The sequence below is a fragment of the Scyliorhinus torazame genome, chromosome 17 (genome assembly GCF_047496885.1).
Source record: "Scyliorhinus torazame isolate Kashiwa2021f chromosome 17, sScyTor2.1, whole genome shotgun sequence".
Classification (NCBI taxonomy): Eukaryota; Metazoa; Chordata; class Chondrichthyes; order Carcharhiniformes; family Scyliorhinidae; genus Scyliorhinus; species Scyliorhinus torazame.
The window spans coordinates 134,276,854-134,297,554 of NC_092723.1; the positions used below are offsets into that span (position 1 = coordinate 134,276,854).

At 46.9% G+C, this 20,701-nt stretch overlaps 1 protein-coding gene across 4 annotated transcripts in view; it reads left to right on the plus strand.

The window, feature by feature from the left end:
• Positions 1–20,701, plus strand: part of LOC140394159 (myosin phosphatase Rho-interacting protein-like) — a 305,177-nt gene that overhangs the window by 212,351 nt on the left and 72,125 nt on the right. For all 4 annotated transcript variants that reach the window (XM_072481083.1, XM_072481084.1, XM_072481085.1 and 1 more), the window contains exons 9-13: positions 12,721–12,837; positions 13,253–13,309; positions 15,090–15,158; positions 16,059–16,148; positions 17,497–17,606. In XM_072481083.1, the coding sequence (XP_072337184.1) occupies positions 12,721–12,837; positions 13,253–13,309; positions 15,090–15,158; positions 16,059–16,148; positions 17,497–17,606 (443 nt within the window). The remainder of the gene's footprint in view (positions 1–12,720; positions 12,838–13,252; positions 13,310–15,089; positions 15,159–16,058; positions 16,149–17,496; positions 17,607–20,701) is intronic.

A 20,701-nucleotide genomic window follows, 5' to 3' on the forward strand; every position in this document is an offset into this window, starting at 1 on the left:
TTGCAGCAGCCCCCTTCCCCACTCTGTTTCCGTTCACCAGCATCCCTGCTGGCATGGCAACTCCCACCTGGTGATCAAAACAAAGGCCCCCATCCATATCGCCTAAACTGCCCATCCCCCCCCCCCCCCCCATGCCTCCCCACCTCCACTCTTCGGCGAGATCCTGCCTAGACCCCCCTCTCCCTCGCTCCCACCCCCCCACCAACAGCGGAAAGATAGCCATGGTTCGGAACAATCCCCCATTGACCATAATAAGATACCAAAAAGGCAAACATATGCAAAGAGCAAAACTTTGTACAAACATATAAAAAACCAAGATAATTCCCATGAACCCTCCTCCAAACCATGCTCCTTAATAAAGTCATTTGTCGCCTCGGGCGTCGTGAAATTGTGTTCCTTCCCCTTAAAAGTCACCCAAAGTTTAGCCGGGTACGACGCACCAAACTGGCCCTTGTTCCGAAAAAGCACCACTTTGGCCCAGTTAAAACCCGCCCACCCAGGTCGGCCCAAGGTCTTGATATATTCGGATCCGCTGACCCTCCCAACTACAGTCTTACGTTGTCTCACCCACGTCAGAATCATCTCCTTCTCCTGGAATTTATGCATTTGAACTATCACCACCCACGGCGGCTCCCCAGCTATCAGCCTCTGTCTTAGTGCCAGGTCCACCTCCGGGACCCTCTCACAGACCCCCTCATCCACCAGCTTCGCAAACATCTTCGAAACATAGACAATGGCAATCGTTCCCGCCACCCCCTCCGGCTGACCCACAATTCGTTAATTCTGCTGCCTGAACCAATTCTCCTGATTGTCCACTTTTACCTTCAACTCCTTACCGGCCACTCCCAACATCGGCACCTCTGCCTCCAACTCCACGATCTGATCACTGTGATCCGTTACCACCCTCGGACATCACAGATCGTTGCACCTTGCGATTCCAGGCGCTTCCTCACCCGCTGCAAAGCCTGGTGATGAGCGACTACTCAATAATAAATCTGGAATATAAAGCCAGTCTCAGTAATGATGATCAAGAAACTACCACATTGTCGATCAAAATCCATCTGGTACACCCATGTCCTTTAAGGAAGCCCTGTCTGGGTCAGCTGTGACTCTAAACCCATTGTAATGTGTGCCTTACTGTCCTCTAAAATGGCCTGGCAAACCATTTGTTGTATAACAAATAAGAATAAACTTGTCGGATCACCCAGCACCAACCTGGGCACCAAAAGCAACAAGGTCTAGTTAACCAAGCAGAGTCCTCCTCACTATCTGAGGGCTGTTGTGTTATGCTTCTTCGTGTAGCATAAGCTGCTTCCTTGATGAACGCTTTGTAATGAGTTCAACATGTTTATTGAACTATTAACACAGTTCTTAAATGAGTTTGACTCTCCTGCTAATCTAATTGTAGTAACTCAGTCTAACTAAACCAGTCTGCTCTAAGCCACGTGCTGGGTGTGATGCTTCTGATCAACCCTGATGTATTCTCTAGTTGTGGGTCTGTGGAAAGAAACAGAGCATGTGTGCCCTGTTTTTTTATCTGGGTTGTGTAATGCCCCCTTGTGGTAATGCCACCTCTGGGTGCCTTGACTGCTCATTGGTTGTGTCCTATTCTAAGTGTTCATTAGCTGCATGTTTGCATATCATGCCATCTCCGGTGCTCCCTCTAGTGTTTACTTAGTTGTAGTGTATTTACATTAACCCCTTGTGTATATACGATGATGCATATCACCACATCCCCCTTTTTTTCGTGTTACATATTTTCTGTACTTGGTTAAAGAAAATTGAACAAAATAGGTAGATAAATGATGACATGTACAAGTCATGATGACAGTGATGATTATACAATACCAAATAATATTTATGAGTCCAAAGTTCATGAATTTATATGGTCGAGTGGCGTTCTTGTTTTGTTATTGAAGTGTCGATGTTGATGTTGTCATTTCCTTGTGAACGCCGTCAGCATCCCTGTGCTTAAGGAACCAAGAAGTCTTCAGGAGGTGTTCAAATGGTCAAATCACTTCGTTGTCTGATTTGGACTCTTTTTTTCGATGCTTGTGGTAGCGATTCTTGATGTCATCTTTCCTGTCTGACCTGGACTGGTGTCTGTGTTTGCGGTATTGATGCCGTATGTCAGCTGCCTTGAAAGCTAGTCTGCTTGTTTGTAGTGTAGCAAATGTGAATTTGTAAGATGCGGTATCATGCCATGGTATATCTGCATACTTGCCATTACCTTGAGCTGTGCTGTCACAGTGTCCTGCATTTGCAGAGTTGGACCATGTCATACCAGTCGTTGTTCCAGTGTTGTTGGTTTTGACGTGCTTGTTGTTGACGTTGGTGCCTTTGGTACGCTTCTTGGTGTTGTCTTTGTTGTTGTTTTTGTAGGTTTTGTTGTTGTGCTTGTTGCGCTCAATGACCATTCCAAGTGGAGAATTCGAGTCCTTCACAAAGTTACTTGTGTCAGTGTCCTTTGTGGCATCTGCTGTTACATTGAGCGTTTTGTCTTTGATTCCTCGGTGCTCCCCGTCTGGAGTCATGTCCGGTTCACTTGAATCATCTTTGGCTTGTTGATGCTCCCCGTCTGGAGTCCTGTCTGGTTCATCTGAATCATCTTTGGTTTCTTGATGGTCCTCTTTTGGAGTCATTTCAGGTTCACTTGAATCATCATTGGTTTCTTGATGCTCCTCGTCTGGAGTCAAAATGTTCAAGATTTCATTTTCTTGTGGAGAGGCTCGAGTGGATGAGGTTTCAATTGACGTGGTCTCACGAGTAGTTTCACTTGGATTGTTGAGTGCCTTTGTGCATGCGAGCTGAGATCTGTCAGTCTCGCTGTGATGCCTTCGTCACTTGTCTCACATGCAGTGGGTAGACCTGCAGTATCTTCTTGTTGGTTAGATGAGCTGGGTAGACTCTCAGAGTCGTCTTCTGGTGGCTCAAGTAAACTGGGTAGACTGTCATAGTCTTTCTGTTCTTCACGTGAGCGTGGCAGACATGCATCGTCTGCTGCTGGTTGCTCAGATAAGGTGGATAGACCTTCATGCTCTTGTTCAGGCATGGACTGCGCTGTGGAGTCGTGCGTTGCTTCCATTGTGGAGTCTGTCAACGAGCTCGCTGTGGAGGCTTGTCTGAGTAGGATGCTTCAACTTACAAATCATCTCTTTTTGTTTTGGATTTGTGATTGTGCTCGCTGTGTCCAAGGAAGAAATTATCATCTGAGTAGTAGTTTTCTTTTTTTTAAAATATATTTTATTAAAGTTTTCAAACACAATTTTTTCCCTTACAAATCAAAGAAATAAAAATACAAGTAACATGATAACTGCAATGTAACATTGTGTAAACTAACCAAATAACACGAAGTAATACTCCCCCCCCCGCCCCCTCTCCCCCTCCAAAAACCCAAACAATTTACCCCCTCCCCCCCCCCCCCCCCCCCGGGTTGCTGCTGCTGGTCATCTATCTTCCCTCTAACGTTCCGCTAGGTAGTCGAGGAACGGTTGCCACCGCCTGGTGAACCCTGGAGCCGATCCTCTCAGCGCAAACTTCATCTGCTCCAGTTTTATGAACCCCGCCATATCGTTTATCCAGGCCTCCAGTCCGGGGGGTTTCGCTTCCTTCCACATGAGTAGAAACCTACGCCGGGCTACTAGGGACGCAAAGGCCACGACATCGGCCTCTTTTGCCTCCTGCACTCCCGGCTCATCCGCAACTCCAAATAAAGCTAACCCCCAGCCTGGTTTGACCCGGACCTTCACCACCTTTGAGATCACTCCCGTCACTCCCCTCCAATACCCCTCCAGTGCCGGACACAACCAAAACATATGTGTGTGGTTCGCCGGGCTTCCCCCACACCTCCCACACTTGTCCTCCACTCCAAAGAATCTGCTCAACCTTGCTCCCGTTATGTGTGCTCTATGCAGCACCTTAAATTGGATCAGGCTAAGCCTGGCACACGAGGAAGAGGAATTTACCCTACTTAGGGCATCAGCCCACAAACCCTCAATCTCCTCCCCGAGCTCTTCTTCCCATTTTCCCTTCAGTTCGCTCACCAACTCCTCCCCCTCTTCTCTCATCTCCCGGTATATCTCGGACACTTTGCCACCCCCGAAAGCACCCTGTCCTGGATCCCTTGTGTCGGGAACAGCGGAAATTCCCTCACCAGTTGTTTCGTGAACGCTCTCACCTGCATATATCTAAAGAAATTTCCCCGGGGCAGCTTCTACTTTTCCTCAAGCGCTCCCAAGCTCGCAAACGTCCTGTCTATAAATAAATCTCCCACACTCCTGATTCCTACTCGGTGCCAGCTCTGGAATCCTCCATCCAGCCTCCCTGGGGCAAACCTATGGTTGTTCCTGATCGGGGACCACACCGAGGCTCCCAGCACACCCCTCTGTCGCCTCCATTGCCCCCAGATACTTAATGTTGCCGCCACCACTGGGTTCGTGGTAAATTTTTTTGGTGAGAGCGGTAGTGGCGCCGTCACCAGCGCTTTTAAACTCGTCCCTTTGCAGGACTTCATCTCCAATCTTTTCCACGCCGCTCCCTCTCCCTCTATCATCCATTTACGAATCATCGCCACATTGGCGGCCCAGTAGTAGTCGCCCAAATCCGGCAACGCCAGTCCCCCTCTGGCTCTGCTACGTTGTAGGAACCCCCTCCTTACCCTCGGGGCCTTCCCTGCCCACACGAAGCTCGTGATGCTCCTATCTATTTTTTTTTAAAAAGGCCTTAGTGATCAGTATAGGGAGACATTGGAACACAAATAGGAACCTCGGGAGGACCATCATCTTAATTGCCTGCACTCTGCCCGCCAGTGACAGCGGCTGCTTGTCCCACCTTTTGAAATCCTCTTCCATTTGTTCCACCAGTCGTGTCAGATTAAGTCTGTGTAAGGTTCCCCAGCTCCTGGCTATCTGAATCCCCAGGTATCGGAAGTTTCTTTCCACTCTCCTTAGCGGTAGGCCATCTATCCCTCTACTCTGGTCCCCAGGGTGTATCACAAAAAGCTCACTCTTTCCCATGTTAAGCCTATATCCCGAGAAATCTCCAAACTCCCTCAATATCTGCATGACCTCTGTCATCCCCCCCACTGGGTCCGTCACATACAGCAGTAGGTCATCCACGTAGAGTGACACTCGGTGTTCCTCTCCCCCTCTAATCACCCCTCTCCATTTTCTGGAGTCTCTCAGCGCTATGGCCAGTGGTTCAATTGCCAACGCGAACAGTAATGGGGACAACGGGCATCCCTGTCTTGTTCCCCTGTATAGTCGAAAATACTCTGACCTTTGCCGACCTGTGACCACACATGCCGTTGGGGCCCCATAGAGGAGTTTAACCCAGCTGACAAACCCGTCCCCGAACCTCCTCAGCACCTCCCATAGATACTCCCACTCCACCCTATCAAATGCCTTCTCTGCATACATTGCCACCATTATCTCTGCCTCCCCCTCTACTGGGGGCATCATTATCACCCCTAATAGCCGTCGCACGTTGACATTTAGTTGTCTCCCCTTTACGAACCCTGTCTGGTCTTCGTGTACCACCCCCGGGACACAATCCTCTATCCTCGTTGCCAGCACCTTTGCGAGCAACTTGGCGTCCACATTTAGCAGTGAGATAGGCCTCTAGGACCCGCACTGCAGCGGATCTTTATCCCGCTTCAAGATTAACGATATCGTCGCCTCCGACATTGTCGGGGGTAGGGTCCCCCCTTCTCTGGCCTCGTTAAAGGTCCTTACCAGCAGCGGGGCCAACAAGTCCATATATTTTCTATAAAATTCCACCGGGAACCCATCTGGTCCTGAGGCCTTCCCTGCCTGCATGTTCCCCAGCCCCTTGGTAACCTCGTCCACCCCAATTGGCGCCCCCAGGCCTTCCACCTCCTGCTCCTCCACCCTCGGGAACCTTAATTGGTCCAAAAACTGCCGCATCTCCTCTTTTCCCTCCGGGGGTTGGGACCTATAAAGTCTCTCGTAAAAGGTCTTAAACACCTCGTTTATCTTCCCTGCTCTCCGCACCGTAGCTCCCTTTTCATCCCTAATTCCCCCTATCTCCCTCGCCGCTGTCCTCTTTTGCAGCTGATGGGCCAACAGGCGACTCGCCTTTTCCCCATATTCATATCTCATCCCCTGTGCCTTCCTCCACTGTGCCTCCGCCCTCCTTGTGGTCAACAGGTCGAACTCCGTCTGGAGTCGTCGCCTCTCCCTGTATAGTCCTTCCTCCGGGGCCTCCGCGTATTCTTTATCTACCCTCAAAATCTCCCCCAGTAGTCTTTCCCTTTCCTTGGCCTCTATTTTCCCCTTGTGGGCCCTGATGGAGATCAGCTCTCCTCTGACCACCGCCTTTAGCGCTTCCCATACTACTCCCACTCGGACCTCCCCGTCGTCATTGGCCTCCAGGTACCTTTCGATACATCCCCGCACCCTTCCGCAGACTCCCTCATCCGCCAGTAATCCCACATCCAGTCGCCAGAGTGAACGCTGCTCCCTCTCCTCTCCTAGTTCCAGGTCCACCCAGTGTGGGGCACGATCTGAAACAGCTATGGCTGAATACTCAGTTCCTTCCACCCTCGAGATCAGTGACCTTCCCAAAACAAAGAAATCTATCCGGGAATACACCTTGTGAACATGGGAGAAGAAGGAGAACTCTTTGGCCTTCGGCCTAACAAATCGCCACGGATCCACTCCCCCCATTTGGTCCATAAACCCCCTAAGCACCTTGGCCGCTGCCGGCCTTCTTCCGGTCCTAGATCTATCTAACCCTGGGTCCAACACAGTGTTGAAGTCCCCCCCCCCCCCATTATCAGGTTTCCTACCTCCAGGTCCGGGATACGTCCCAGCATCCGCTTCATAAATCCCGCATCATCCCAATTCGGGGCATATACGTTAACCAACACGACCTCCATTCCCTCCAGTCTGCCACTCACCATCACATATCTGCCTCCGCTGTCTGCTACAATGTTCCTAGCTTCGAATGACACCCGTTTCCCCACCAGTATGGCCACCCCTCTGTTCTTTGCATCCAGCCCTGAGTGGAACACCTGTCCCACCCATCCTTTCCTTAACCTAACTTGGTCCGCCACCTTCAGGTGCGTCTCCTGAAGCATAGCCACGTCTGCCCTCAGTCCTTTCAAGTGCGCGAACACTCGGGCCCTTTTAATCGGCCCATTTAGGCCTCTCACGTTCCACGTGATCAGCCGAACTGGGGGGCTACCTGCCCCCTTCCCGTGTCGACTAGCCATCACCCTCTCTAGGCCAGTCCCACGTCCCGGTTCCGCGCATCCACCCGTTCCCCAGGCGGCGCATTCCAGCTCCGACCACCCTTTCTTTTACCAGTTCCTCTTCGATCTCTGCAGCAGCAACCCAGTTATTCTCCCCCCCCCCCCCCCCCCCCCCCCAGATCCCCATCTAGCATGATTGCTCCCCCCATATTGCTTCCGAAAGTCAGCTGACTTCAACTGACCCCGGCTTCTCCCGCTCTCTCCTTGACCCCCCCCCCCCCCCCCCCCCCCCCCCCCCCCCCCCCCCCCGTGTGGGGAACTCCCATCTACCTTGCGCCTATCTTCCCACCATCATCTTTCTGGCGCGGGAACAAGAACAGTAAGCCCCGTGTTCTCTATAGTTGTCCCGCCCCTTGTGGCGCAGCTCCCTCTGCCGCCCCACTCCCATTCCCCATCCCCCGCCTATGTCTCTTCTTCCCCCCCACCGGCGCCCACATTTCTTAGTGTCCCCCCCTCCCCAATTTACATCTCTATATACATCGGCATTGTCATTTCCCCTCTAACATCAGTCCCTCAGTTCTGATCCAGTTTCTCGTTTTTAATGAAGGTGCCTGCTTCTTCTGCCGTTTCGAAGTAGTGATGCCTCTCCTGGTGCGTGACCCACAGTCGCGCCGGCTGCAGCATCCCGAACTTCACCTTCTTGTGTAGCACCTCCTTGGCTCGATTAAAACTCGCCCTCCTTCTCGCCACCTCCGCACTCCAATCCTGGTACACCTGTACCACCGCATTCTCCCATCTACTACTTCGTACCTTTTTGGCCCATCTCAGAACCACCTCTCTGTCATTGAAGCGATGAAATCGCACGATCGTCGCCCTAGGTGGTTCTCCCGCCTTTGGTCTCCTCGCAGGGACCCGATGAGCCCCTTCCACTTCCAAGGGGACGGAGGGGGCCTCAGCTCCCATTAGCGAGCGTAGCATCGTGCTCACGTAAGCCCCGCCGTCCGCTCCTTCCACTCCCTCGGGGAGACCCAGGATCCGAAGGTTCTTTCTCCGTGATCTGTTTTCTAGGACTTCAATCCTTTCAATGTACTTGTTGTGGAGCGCCTCGTGCGTCTGCGTTTTGACCGCCAGGCCCAGGATCTCGTCTTCGTTGTCCGTCACCTTCTGCTCCACCACGTGGAGCTCCATCTTCTGGGTCTTTTGTGTCTCTTTAAGCCCCTCAATTGCCTGTAGCATCGGGGCCAGCACCTCCTTCTTAAGCAGCTCCACACACCGTCTCAAAAATTCGTCTTGGTCCGGCCCCCATGTCGCCTGGGCTCTCTCCGCCGTCATCTTGCTCCTTTTTTCTTCTGCCCCTGTCCTCGAGGATTCTTCGCGATCTGGCCGCCGCCGCCGATATTTTTCTTTTCCGTTGGGGGGGACTCCCTGTTGTCACACCCCACACCGGGTTTCGTCCCGAAGAAATTCCCCGTTGGGGCTCTTAAAAGAGCCCGAAGGTACGTTTGAGCTGGAGCCGCCAAAAGGTGCGGCTTAGCTGGTCATCGCCGCAACCGGAAGTCCGAGTAGTAGTTTTCAATGAACAAATCATCTCTTTTTTTTTTTTTGCGGAGTCTCTGTGGAGTCTGGCATCGTTCCCTGTGTGGAGTCGTGCAGTGGTCTTGCTGTGGAGTCAATCTGTGTGCTCTCAATGGAGTCTCGCTGTGGAGTCGATCTGTGCTCTCTCAATGGAGTCGTGCAGTGGTCTCGCTGTGGAGTCTGTCATTGCTTTCTGTATGGAGTCGTGCAGTGGTCTCGCTGTGGAGTCTTTCAACACTCTGTGTGGAGTCGGGGACTCTTCGTGGTGCGTGGACCACCCTCTGTGTGGAGTCGGGGACTCTTCGTGGTGCGTGGACCACCCTCTATGTGGAACTGTTTGACTAGATATGCTGCATCCACTGATCAGCATGCATGAAGTCCTGTGTTGTAGCTTCAGGTTGGCATCTCAATTTTTGATATGCCGGGTTTTGCTCCTGTCATTCTTTTCTGCACTCTTCATTGAATCAAAGTTGGTCTCCTCGCTATTGGTAATGATAATTGTAGAGTGAGGGATGTGTGGATTGCTGTTGAATACAATTGTGCCTCGGTTAATGGTCCACAACATCTCAGTGATGCCCAGCTTTGAACTGGCTAGATCTGTTCTGAATCTATCCCATTTAACACATTGGTAGTGCCAAACAAGAATGATGGAGCTTGACCTAAATGTGAAAATGGAACTTTATCTCCAAATACTACCTACCAATACGGTCATAAAAAGATGTATCTATGACAGCCAGAGAGGATAAGGTCAAATAGGTTTTTCCCTTGTGTTGGCTTTCTCACCACTTACTGCAGGCAGTCTGGCAAATATCTCCTTGAGGACTAAGCCAGTTCTGTTAGCAGTGGCACTACTGAGCCACATTTGCTGATGGGCATTGAAATTCCCTCACTGAGAGTACATTTTTATTTTTTTGTCCTTAGTGTTCAACATGGGGAAGCACTGATATATATGTATTAAGAAAGTGTGGTAGATGGCATTAACAGGAGGCTTCCATAAAACATCATGAGATTCAGTATCAACATTGAGAACACGAAGGTGAACTCCCTCCTGTACACCAATGTGCTACCAACTGACGTTGGGACAGATCATACCCAGGATGTTGATGGATGATTCTGGGACATTTTATGATTCTGGGACAAATTGCGGATAGATAGCGATGAGGACTGTCAGAGGATGCAGCAGGATTTAGATCGTTTGGAGACTTGGGCGGAGAGATGGCAGATGGAGTTTAATCCGGACAAATGTGGGGTAATGCATTTTGGAAGGTCTAATGCAGGTAGGGAATATACAGTGAATGGTAGAACCCTCAAGAGTATTGAAAGTCAGAGAGATCTAGGTGTACAGGTCCACAGGTCACTGAAAGGGGCAACACAGGTGGAGAAGGTAGTCAAGAAGGCATACGGTATGCTTGCCTTCATTGGCCGGGGCATTGAGTATAAGAATTGGCAAGTCATGTTGCAGCTGTATAGAACCTTAGTTAGGCCACACTTGGAGTATAGTGTTCAATTCTGGTCGCCACACTACCAGAAGGATGTGGAGGCTTTCGAGAGGGTGCAGAAGAGATTTACCAGGATGGTGCCTGGTATGGAGGGCATTAGCTACGAGGAGCGGTTGAATAAACTTGGTTTGTTCTCACTGGAACGACGGAGGTTGAGGGGTGACCTGATAGAGGTCTACAAAATTATGAGGGGCATAGACAGAGTGGATAGTCAGAGGCATTTCCCCAGGGTAGAGGGGTCAATTACTAGGGGGCATAGGTTTAAGGTGCGAGGGGCAAGGTTTAGAGTAGATGTACGAGGCAAGTTGTTTTACACCGAGGGTAGTGGGTGTCTGGAACCCGCTGCCGGAGGAGGTGGTGGAAGCAGGGACGATAGTGACATTTAAGGGGCATCTTGACCAATACATGAATAGGATGGGAATAGAGGGATACGGACCCAAGAAGTGTAGAAGATTGTAGTTTAGTCGGGCAGCATGGTCGGCACGGGCTTGGAGGGCCGAAGGGTGCTGTACTTTTCTTTGTTCTTTGTAACACAGTTTCAACAATGTAGAAAATTGCCCAGATATCTACTCTCCACAAAAGCAGAACAAATCCAATCCACCAAAAACATCTACTGTCAATCATCAGCAAATGATAAAAGGTGTTGCTGATAGTGTTATCAAGGGGCACTTACTCACCAGTAACATACTCAACGATGCTCAGTTTGTTTACCTCCAGGACATTTTGGCTACTGACCCCATTACAGTTTTGGTCCAAATATGACACACTACTGAATTCTAGAGATAAGGTGGGACTCCTTTGACATAAAGGCAGCGTTTGACTAATTGTCACGTCATATCAAGAAGCTTTAACAAAATTGAAGTCAATGGGGAATTGATGCAAAACTCCCCATTTGTTGGAGTTGTTTATAGTACAAAAAAATTATAGAATCCCTACAGTGCAGAAGGAGGCCATTTGGCCCATTGAGTCCACACTGACCCTCCGAAAGAGCACCTGACCCAGACTCTATCCCTGACATCCCACCTAACCTTTTGGACACACGGGCAATTTAGCATGGCCAATCCACCAAATCTGCACATGTGGGAAGAAACCAGAGCACCCGAAGGAAACCCATGCAGACATTGGGAGAATGTGCACACTTCACACGGACCATCATCCGAAGTTGGAATCGAATCTGAGTCCCTGGCGCTGTGAGGCAGCAGTGCTAACCACAGTGCCACCGTGCTGCTTGTAGAAAGATGATTGTGGTTAATGGAGGTAATCATGTCAGCTCACGACATCGTTGTGAGTTCTTCAGAGCAATGTCCAAGGCCCAACACCTTTTGCTGCTTCATCATCGGCTCTCCTCTCGCTGTTTTAAACTGTGATCCTCTCCTCTCGCTGTTTTAAACTGTGAACCTCCTGGCTCCCTTCTTGCTGTTTTAAACACTGAAACTCCCAACTCTCCTCTTGCTGTTTTAAAAGCTTAAACTCCTGGCTGTCCTCTCGCTGTTTTAAGGATGCTTGGGCCGGAGGGGGTGGGGGGCTGGTCCCCGGGTGCATGGAGATTTGAGGATAGGCTGAGCGATATTCTTAGCAGATATCCTAGGTTTTTTTTCCCCCCTGGGGTAGGTGTGATTCCCTCCTTATTGACTGGTCGCTGGCTCTCTTCCTCGTTGGTGTGTCTTGGAAAGCTGCTCGAGAGGTTGGAGGTGTAGGTTGGACACTGATTGCCTGTTGCATTTTGCCCCGCTTTTTTTTGTTTATGGTATTATTTTGTAACTTTGTTGTGTGAATTTGTAAAATGTAAAATGCACCTTAAAAGAAGGTGGCTCACCACCACCTCAAGTGCTATTAAGGATGAGCAATAAATGCTGCAATTGCCAGTGATGCTCACATCCCATGAATTAATTGTTAAAAATTAATTTATAATTGTCATGTTTCACAATACAGGAGCCCATTTACCCATTGAAACAATACTGGCTTTCTGAATATTATGCATGGCCCTATATTCCTGTCCTTTCCCCAATTTCTAGTACAACCTGTTCTTTACAAGTCTACAACAGATGAGTCCATTCCTTTCAAGACTAACTGGGCTAGGAATTGGTGTCTCAATTGGCCTGAGCACTGTCCATTTATCATATTAGCATTTATAGGCCAATGCCCTCTGTGCACCTAGTAACCAATTTTATTTGATTCTTGCCTCACATTTATCTGATGTTTTCAAAATATAATCATTCGCAGGTCCGTTTTCTTGTCAGCCTCTCGGTGAGACTACAAAAGCACCCTTTCTGCAATTCTGAAACATTGTGCCAAGTTTTTGACATGAAGCCCACAGATTAAATGTACTTTTAGGTTAATCTGGTTATTAACTGACTGTTGGAATGGCTGTGTTTTAGACAGATCTTTCTAAGAAATTAATGACCTTTGGTTATTTGCTGGTTGCTACTTCAGGATTTTATGTCTGAGTCAGACCAAATCAGCTCTGCTCCAGACGTTTCGGCAATGTCTCTTCCACAATATCGCAGGGCAAAGTCACTGGACAGAAGGGCAACGGAATCAACAGTGACGGTAAGCAGACCTACAAATTCAGGATTGGGAGGATAAATAAAGGAACGGAACAAGCAAAATGCAAGAACCTACAGATAGGGGAGGGAAGAGCTCATGTGCAAGGGGAAAGGAAGAAGACACAAGCTGGAGGAAGGGCAGCATGGCTGTTGGGGTGTAAGTGAAACAATTAGTTGTCATGATAACGTTAAAGCAAATAATTCAATCTCGTCAAGTAATTCTTGTCGCTGTCCCTAGGTATAAATCTGTCTTATCTCGCACGATGTACATCTGTGTCATATTGCTCTATGTTTGTCAGTGCATGACTCCACCTATTCTTGCTCTGAGGACATAGCAGAGTTTATTTTTACTCAGGGTTTATATGTTCTTTTATTGGTTATGCTGTTGTCTCCCATCTCTGGTTATTTCCTCCTTTTAGCCAGACCTGCTGAATTTTAAGAAGGGCTGGATGACAAAACTCTCAGCTGATGGTCAGGTAAGAAACTGATACCGAATGTGTGATAACAGTTTCCTCATTTCTATTTGAAGGACCACACTACAAGCACTCATTGGTACGTATCAATTCCAACTTTGCATCAAATCGGTTTTCAACTGCACGTAATTGGTCTTCAAAAATGCTGCTATGTCATTTCAGCACACCATCACAATCATGCAATGCCTGGTATTTTATTCTCATATACTTAACATGGAATTTTAGAAATACTGCACAAAAATTGCAATGTTGGGGAAGTGCTAAAACCAAATAAGATATTGAAGCTATTAAATTCAGGAGAATATACCCTCCGATCTGAGACCTGGGTGACCCAGAAGGGACATAATTAGTCATTTTTAGTGACGCCTTAAACACTAACCTTCGCGATAGTTATTCAATGCATCAAGATGGATTATATTATTGTTGGGAAGAAATTATTAATGTTGTCCATCAGAGACCTGATTGAGGTGTATAAAATTATGAGAGCATTGATAGGGTGGATAGAAAGGTACTTTTCCCCTTAATGGAGGGGTCAGTAACCATGGGGCATAGATTTAAGGTAATGAGGAGACGTGAGGAAAAACGTTTTCAGCTTCAGAGGGTGGCGGGAATCTGGAACTTACTGCCTGAAAGGGTGGTAGAGGCGTGAGCCCTCATAACTTTGAAGAAGTATTTAGATGAGCACTTGAAATACCATTGCATACAAGGCTACGGACCAGGTGCTGGAAAATGGGATGAAAATAGTTAGGTGCTTGATGGTCGGTGCGGACGCGATGAGCCGAAGGACCTCTTTCCGTGCTGTAAAATTCCATGACGATATGACTTGTGTGATACACCTTTTAACAAAGTCAAATAGCTAATATTAGTCAAATCTACAAAAACTCATCTGGGTGACAAAGATATTACAGAGCTGGGTGCTGCTCCCAGGCTAGGTGGTGATCTTCCGTTGTGTATCCTCCAGATGTGTGCAGCTGGTAGTGAACTGTTTGAAGCCGAAAGAACTCTTTGAAAAGCATTTCAAATTAAACTACATTTCCTCATCTGTAAATTCGTCCCATTCCTATTCTTTTTGCTTGCAGTTTATGCCAATGTTTTGCATTCATCCGTGTCATCAGCATGAAAATAAAAGACTGCAGATGCTGGAAATCTGAAATAAAAACGAAGTGCTGGAAATATTCAGCAGGTCTGGAAGCATTGGTGGGGAGAGAAACCGAGTCAATGTTTTGAATCGAATGACTCTTCTTCAGAACTAGAATGTTCTAAAAAGTGTTATATTTTACCCAAAGCATTAACTCTGGCTCTATAAGCACACTGTGGTCATCTACAAAATGAAATAAATCTTCCTTCTGATACACTCATCCATGCCTTAATCCTAAATAAAATTTTTGCAGGTAGAGTTTTATATCCAGTAATGGGTGCCATATGTCATATAGATTTTGTAGGAAATCCAGTTTGATGATATTAACCCTTTGAGAGCTGATGCTCCTGTATTTTTCACACCTGTACTCCTGTTCCTTCTGCCCTTTATCTCTGATTTGACGCCCATATCTAACATTGATACAAAATCATAAAGTAAAATTAAAAGCAATCCAGCTTTAGCAGCAAGGAAGATAGGGACAGTTGTCGAGGGCTTCATTCTTATACCCTTACTGTGTAACATGGAACAAATGCCTACATAGGAACAGCATGATATGAAAGAAAGGAATGGTTGAATGTTGGTGAGGCTTTCTAGGTAAGGTGTGCCAATAAAAGAGTATCAGTGACATATTCTATTTTCTTTCAGTGGAAGAAGCATTGGTTTGTTCTGACTGACCAGTATCTAAAATATTACCGGGATTCTGCAGCAGAGGAGGTGAGTGTCACAACCATCGTCTTGAAGACTATGTTGGTTGGTGAGAAACTGCTGATATTTAAGGGAGTATTCGTGTTTTCTTTCAGCTCCAGCCCTAAACTTCTCTCTTTATTCTTCTTGATTGCACTGACTCATATCAAAATCCTCCAATACTACACTAACTGGCATTCTTAATCTGTGATGCCAAACAGTGACTGCTAGCATGGTATTCAGACAAAGGTGGAATGGCACTTAGGTTAAGTGTCGATTCATTCCTGTTGTTCACACTCGTACACGTCATAGCAAAATGTCAGGAGTACGAACCTTGGCTAAATTGTTGCTCTGAAGCAACTGAAGCATCATTTCACTACAACAGCTGAGATCCACTCACATTACACACTCTGTAGACCAAATTAGGGACTTCTGGTCTGCAAGGCTTAGTACATTGTGGAGGTGCATGCTGTCAATTGGTAGACAAGGCTGTGTAACACCAATGAGGGTAGATCAATTCTTTTGAATATGTTTTTGTTATTTCTGAGTGACAATATTGCTGTTACAAAGGAAGTAGAGGTACTTTGACTCTGAGGGATGTATTAAGTTTGTGGCAGTCAGGCTTATGTATTAATAGCATTGGTTGTGATGAGAGTCTCACAGGGAAATGCTTAATAGCAAGTATGTCTGTACAGCATAGCCAACAAAATCCAGAATCCTACAATATATACACTGCAGCTGAGTAGTAATTGGATGTTGTCCTAGTACCATCTACCATTCATTAGTTTGCAAGACAATGTCATATACTCCAAGTATATTGGATTGGGTTTTCAAGATTCAGCTGTACTGAACTGTGCTATTTAACTGAGATTGGCTGCTACAGATCTCTGTCCATATCTTGCATAAGCTTCTCCATCTTTGTTTCCACAGGCAGTGGATTTAGATGGCGAGATTGATCTAAGTAGCTGCTACGATGTGACTGAATACGAAGTGCAGAGGAACTATGGATTTAAGATCCATGTAAGTATAGCTTTCACCTGAAATTATATTCCAGAATAAATACATGAAATGGAGCAATGACTATAAAATGGAGCAATGACTCTATATCGCCAGATTGTTCAAGCTTTTATTGGATTGAATCAGGAGCATTTATTCCCCTGCCAGTAGACTGGGCTTGTATGTGCTGGGCCCTACTATCTTTGTCAATCCTCAAGCTGGTTCTATTTTTGGTATAGAAATTATACATTAATAGGTGCCGATATTCCTTATGTTCGGGTGCAAAATTTTGAATTTTGAACTTTCAAAATACATTTAGAGTACCCAATTATTTTTTCCAATTAAGGGGCAATTTAGCGTGGCCACTCCACCTACCCTGCACATCTTTGGGTTGTGGGGGCAAAACCCACGCAAACACGAGGAGAATGTGCAAACTCCACACTGACAGTGACCCAGGGCCAGGATCGAACCTGGGACCTCGGCGCCATGAGGCAGCTGTGCTACCATGCTGCCCACCATGCTTCCCTTGAAGTTTTATTAATAGTTAAATTGGCAACAGATGACCAGGAATAATTTTGAAACTCAAAATATGGTTTGAAACTGTCGCGCTTTGTTCTTCTTTTCGAGGTCAACCAAATCCCTTAATTTATTTCAGCATATAATTCTCTTACATATAAACTGTTATTTTATGGGCTTTTTAAATTCATTCATGGAAGTGGGTGTCATTGGCAAGGTCAGCGTTTATTGTCCATCTCTAAATTTCCGTTGGCAAGGTGGCACAGTGGTTAGCACTGCTGCTTCTCATCGCCAGGGACTTGGCTTTGATTCCCGATCCTGGGTGACTGTCTGTGTGGCATTTACATGTTCTCCCCTTGACTGACTGGGTTTCCTCTCACAGTCCAAAGATATACAGGTTAGATGGATTATGCCAAATTTCCCCATAATATCTAAAACGATAGGTGGGGTTACGGGGATAGGGCGGGGGGGAGTGGGCCTAGGTAGGGTGTTCTTTCGGAGGGTCGGTGGACTCAATGGGCCGAATGGCCTCCTTCTCCACTGTAGGGATTCTATAATGGTGAGACACTTTCTTGAACCTCTGCAGTCCATGTTGTGTAGGTACATCCACAGTGCTGTTAGGGAAGGAACAGAACCATCAGAGTCCTAATTGAAATTCCAGTCTTTAATTATCTCCCAGTATTCTATATGAAACCTAACCAAACTTGTGTTTAGAATCAAGTCTATTATACACTCCCAATTATGCATTCTGTTATGTATCCCCTCTAACGCTATTACTGTACAGTTTTCATTCTGTGTTTGTATTTTATGTTGCACTGGATTTAGTAAATCTTCTTTCTTGCGAACTGTGATCTAGACGAACGCGCAGCTATACATGCTGTCTGCCATGACATCAGGGATTCGCAGGAATTGGATCCAAGCGATAATGAAAAATATACATCCTGCCACTACGCCTGATGTCACCAGGTAGGTACAGAGAGACTTTCAGTGACCTTTGCATAATGTCTGAAAAATATTGGCAGCTGGAATCCTTGGTGGTGCTCTTAAATTAAACCGAAGCATGAAACAGATTCTGATGCAGTAATCACTATAAATAAAGAGACAGCCATTCCGTAATGGAGTTAACCCTGACTGATTATACCCTATTCCATGTTCTACCCTCTGTAACCTTGGGGTTATCCAAAACACGCACCAAACCCATTCACCCATGCTTGCTGACCTACATTGGCTCCCCTTTACAAAATGCCACTATTTTAAAATTTCCATTCTTGTTTTCAAACCCCTCAATGGCCTTGCCCCTCCCTTTCTCTGTAATCGTCTCCAGCCCAAACAATCGTACGAGATATATATGCTCCTCTAATTCTAGCCTGTTCAGCATTCTTGCTTTTAATTCATCCACTATAGGTGGCTGTGCCTTCATCTACCTAGACCCTCAGCTCTGGAATCCCACCCTTCAACCCCTCTGCCTCTCTTACCTCACTGTCTTCCTTTAAGGCACTTCTTAAAACCTACCTCTTTAACCAAGCTTTTAGTCATCTGTCCTAATATCTCCATATATGTCTCAATGTCATATTTTGTTTTCTAACAGCAGTGTCTCACGACATTTTAGAATGTTAAAGGGAGGGGCGGGTCGATGGCGTAGTGGTTAGCACTGCTGCCCACAGCGCTGAGGATCAGGGTTCAATCCCGGCCCTAGGTCTCTGTCCATGTGGAGTTTGCACATTCTCCCCATTTCTGCGTGGGTTTAACCCCCACAACACACATGTGCAGGGTAGGAGGATTAGCCATGCTGAATTGCCCCTCAATTGGAAACAAAATGATTGGGTACTCGAAATTTTTATTATTTTTTTTTTAAATAAAAAAATGGGACGCCTGCTTTTTTCTTCATGTCACTATGAAGAGCTTCTCACTGATTTTAATTAAAAAAGGATTGGTCGAAATCCAGAGTACAGGACACCAGAAAAGTTAAATGGAAAAGGCTATGGCAAGCTAAATCAAGAAATATGTTGCAGACAAGGACGCAGTGCTCGATTTCATCTAGTTTGTAAAGCAAGACAAGCAATTGACCCGAGGGACAATCATTTGGTAAGTAGTAAATGGAAGAGATCGTGACATAGCATACAGCAGAAGGCAATAGAACAAGTGCTGTGAGAAAGTTGATGGAGTCGAAGGGAATAATCATTAAAAAAAAAAAAATTAATGCTGCATGATAAGCAAATTAAGTCATTGATATGAAGGGAAGGGGACAGGCACAGAGTTCTGAGAAACCACTGAGTTAAAGGAAAAATTGTCAGAGGATGAGCCATTAACAAGTACAGAGAGGTCTGAGAGCAAGCTGGACAGGCACAAACAAAACTTAACTGGGAGCCTGTTCAGAAGCTGTGGTGCCAGTCTTTGTCAAAGGTTTTGAAACTGTTCATAGTAATAACAAATGGCTCAAAGAACAGAGTTCCAGAGGCCCAAAAGCAATGTGACTAGTGGAATAGTCATGGCATAAACTACTCCACTGTTCACGAGTTAAGACTAGAACCTTCAAGGTGATGAATTATTTTGGAAGTCAACACAGCTTCTCTGACTTTATGAATCTTTATCACCCTTCCCAGGTCATCTGGCAACATTTAGAGGTGGGTATTCTAGGAATGCTAACTAATGTAACATAGAACTTTTTACACATATTAAGATAAGTTTGACAAACACAAAAGGCCATTTCCTCATTTGTATGGCTCTTCTGATTTCAATTTCTGACATTTAATCGATTTGTGCTTCTAACTCTGCAGCTGTTTATGAATCTTTGATTTTTTTTAATGCAACACAGGAAGAGCTTTCCTCTGAAAATGTCTGTGCTGAAGCAAAGGTTGGAGCTACAGTCTGTCTGTCATTTTGTTGTTTGTGATTAGCAGCATGCGTCATGTCATTTTCACGTTCATTGTAAATATTTCCCGATTTCATCTTCCCATTCCTCATCAAAGGGAATATGTGTTCACAGAATTGTTACTGTGCAGGAGGCCATTTGGCACATTGAGTTTGGACTGGCTTTCCAAATGAACATCATGACTTAGTGCCATTTCCCTATCTCTTCCTCATACCCCTGCACATTGTTTCTATTCAAATAATCATCTAATGCCCTCTTGAATGCCTCGATTGAACCTGCCTCCACCACACTTCCAGGCAGTCCATTCCAGACCTGAATCACTTTTGTGAAAAAGATTTTTCTCACCTCACATTTGCTTCTTTTGCAAAACACTTTCACTCTGTGCTCTCTCGTTCTTGATACTTTTTTTTTAGAAAATATTTTATTCAAGACATTTTCACATGTACACACAGCAAAATCAGAAGTACAACAGAACAACTCAATAAACAACCACACCCCACCTGCCCCCCTGACCCCAACCCCCCACTACATCTCACCTTCCCCATTTTAACCCCCTTAACCCCCCCCCCCCCCCCTCCCCCTTGCTGATCCCTCAATCCTCCTTAAAGGCTTCCACCTCCGTGTGAATCCCTCTGCCGATCCTCTCGGAGCGAACTTGACCTTCTCCAGCCTCAGGAATTCTGCCAGGTCACTCACCCACACTCCCGCTTTCGGCGGCTCGCAGTCCCGCCACCTGAGCAAAATCCGTCTCCGGGCTATCAGGGAGGCAAAGGCCAAAACATCGGCCTCTCAACCCCCTGGATTCCCGGGTCTTCCAACACCCAAAATATCGCCACCTCTGGATTCGGAACCAGCTCCACACCCAGTACCTCAGACGTCACGTCCAAGAACCTCTGCCAGAACCCCCTCAGTCTCGGACACATGCAGAACGTGTGGACGTGGTTCGCTGCCCTCCCCGCGCACCTCCCATGCTGATCCTCTACCCCTGGAAAGAACTTACTCCTCCTCGCTCCTGTCCAATGAGTCCTGTGTACCACTTTAAACTGGATGAGGCTTAACCTCGCACATGACGAGGATGCGATCACCCTCCACAAGGCCTCCGTCCACATCTCGGCCCCCACCTCCCCTCCCAGCTCCTCCTCCCAGCTCCTCCTCCCATTTATGCTTAATGTCGCCCAACAGCGCTCCC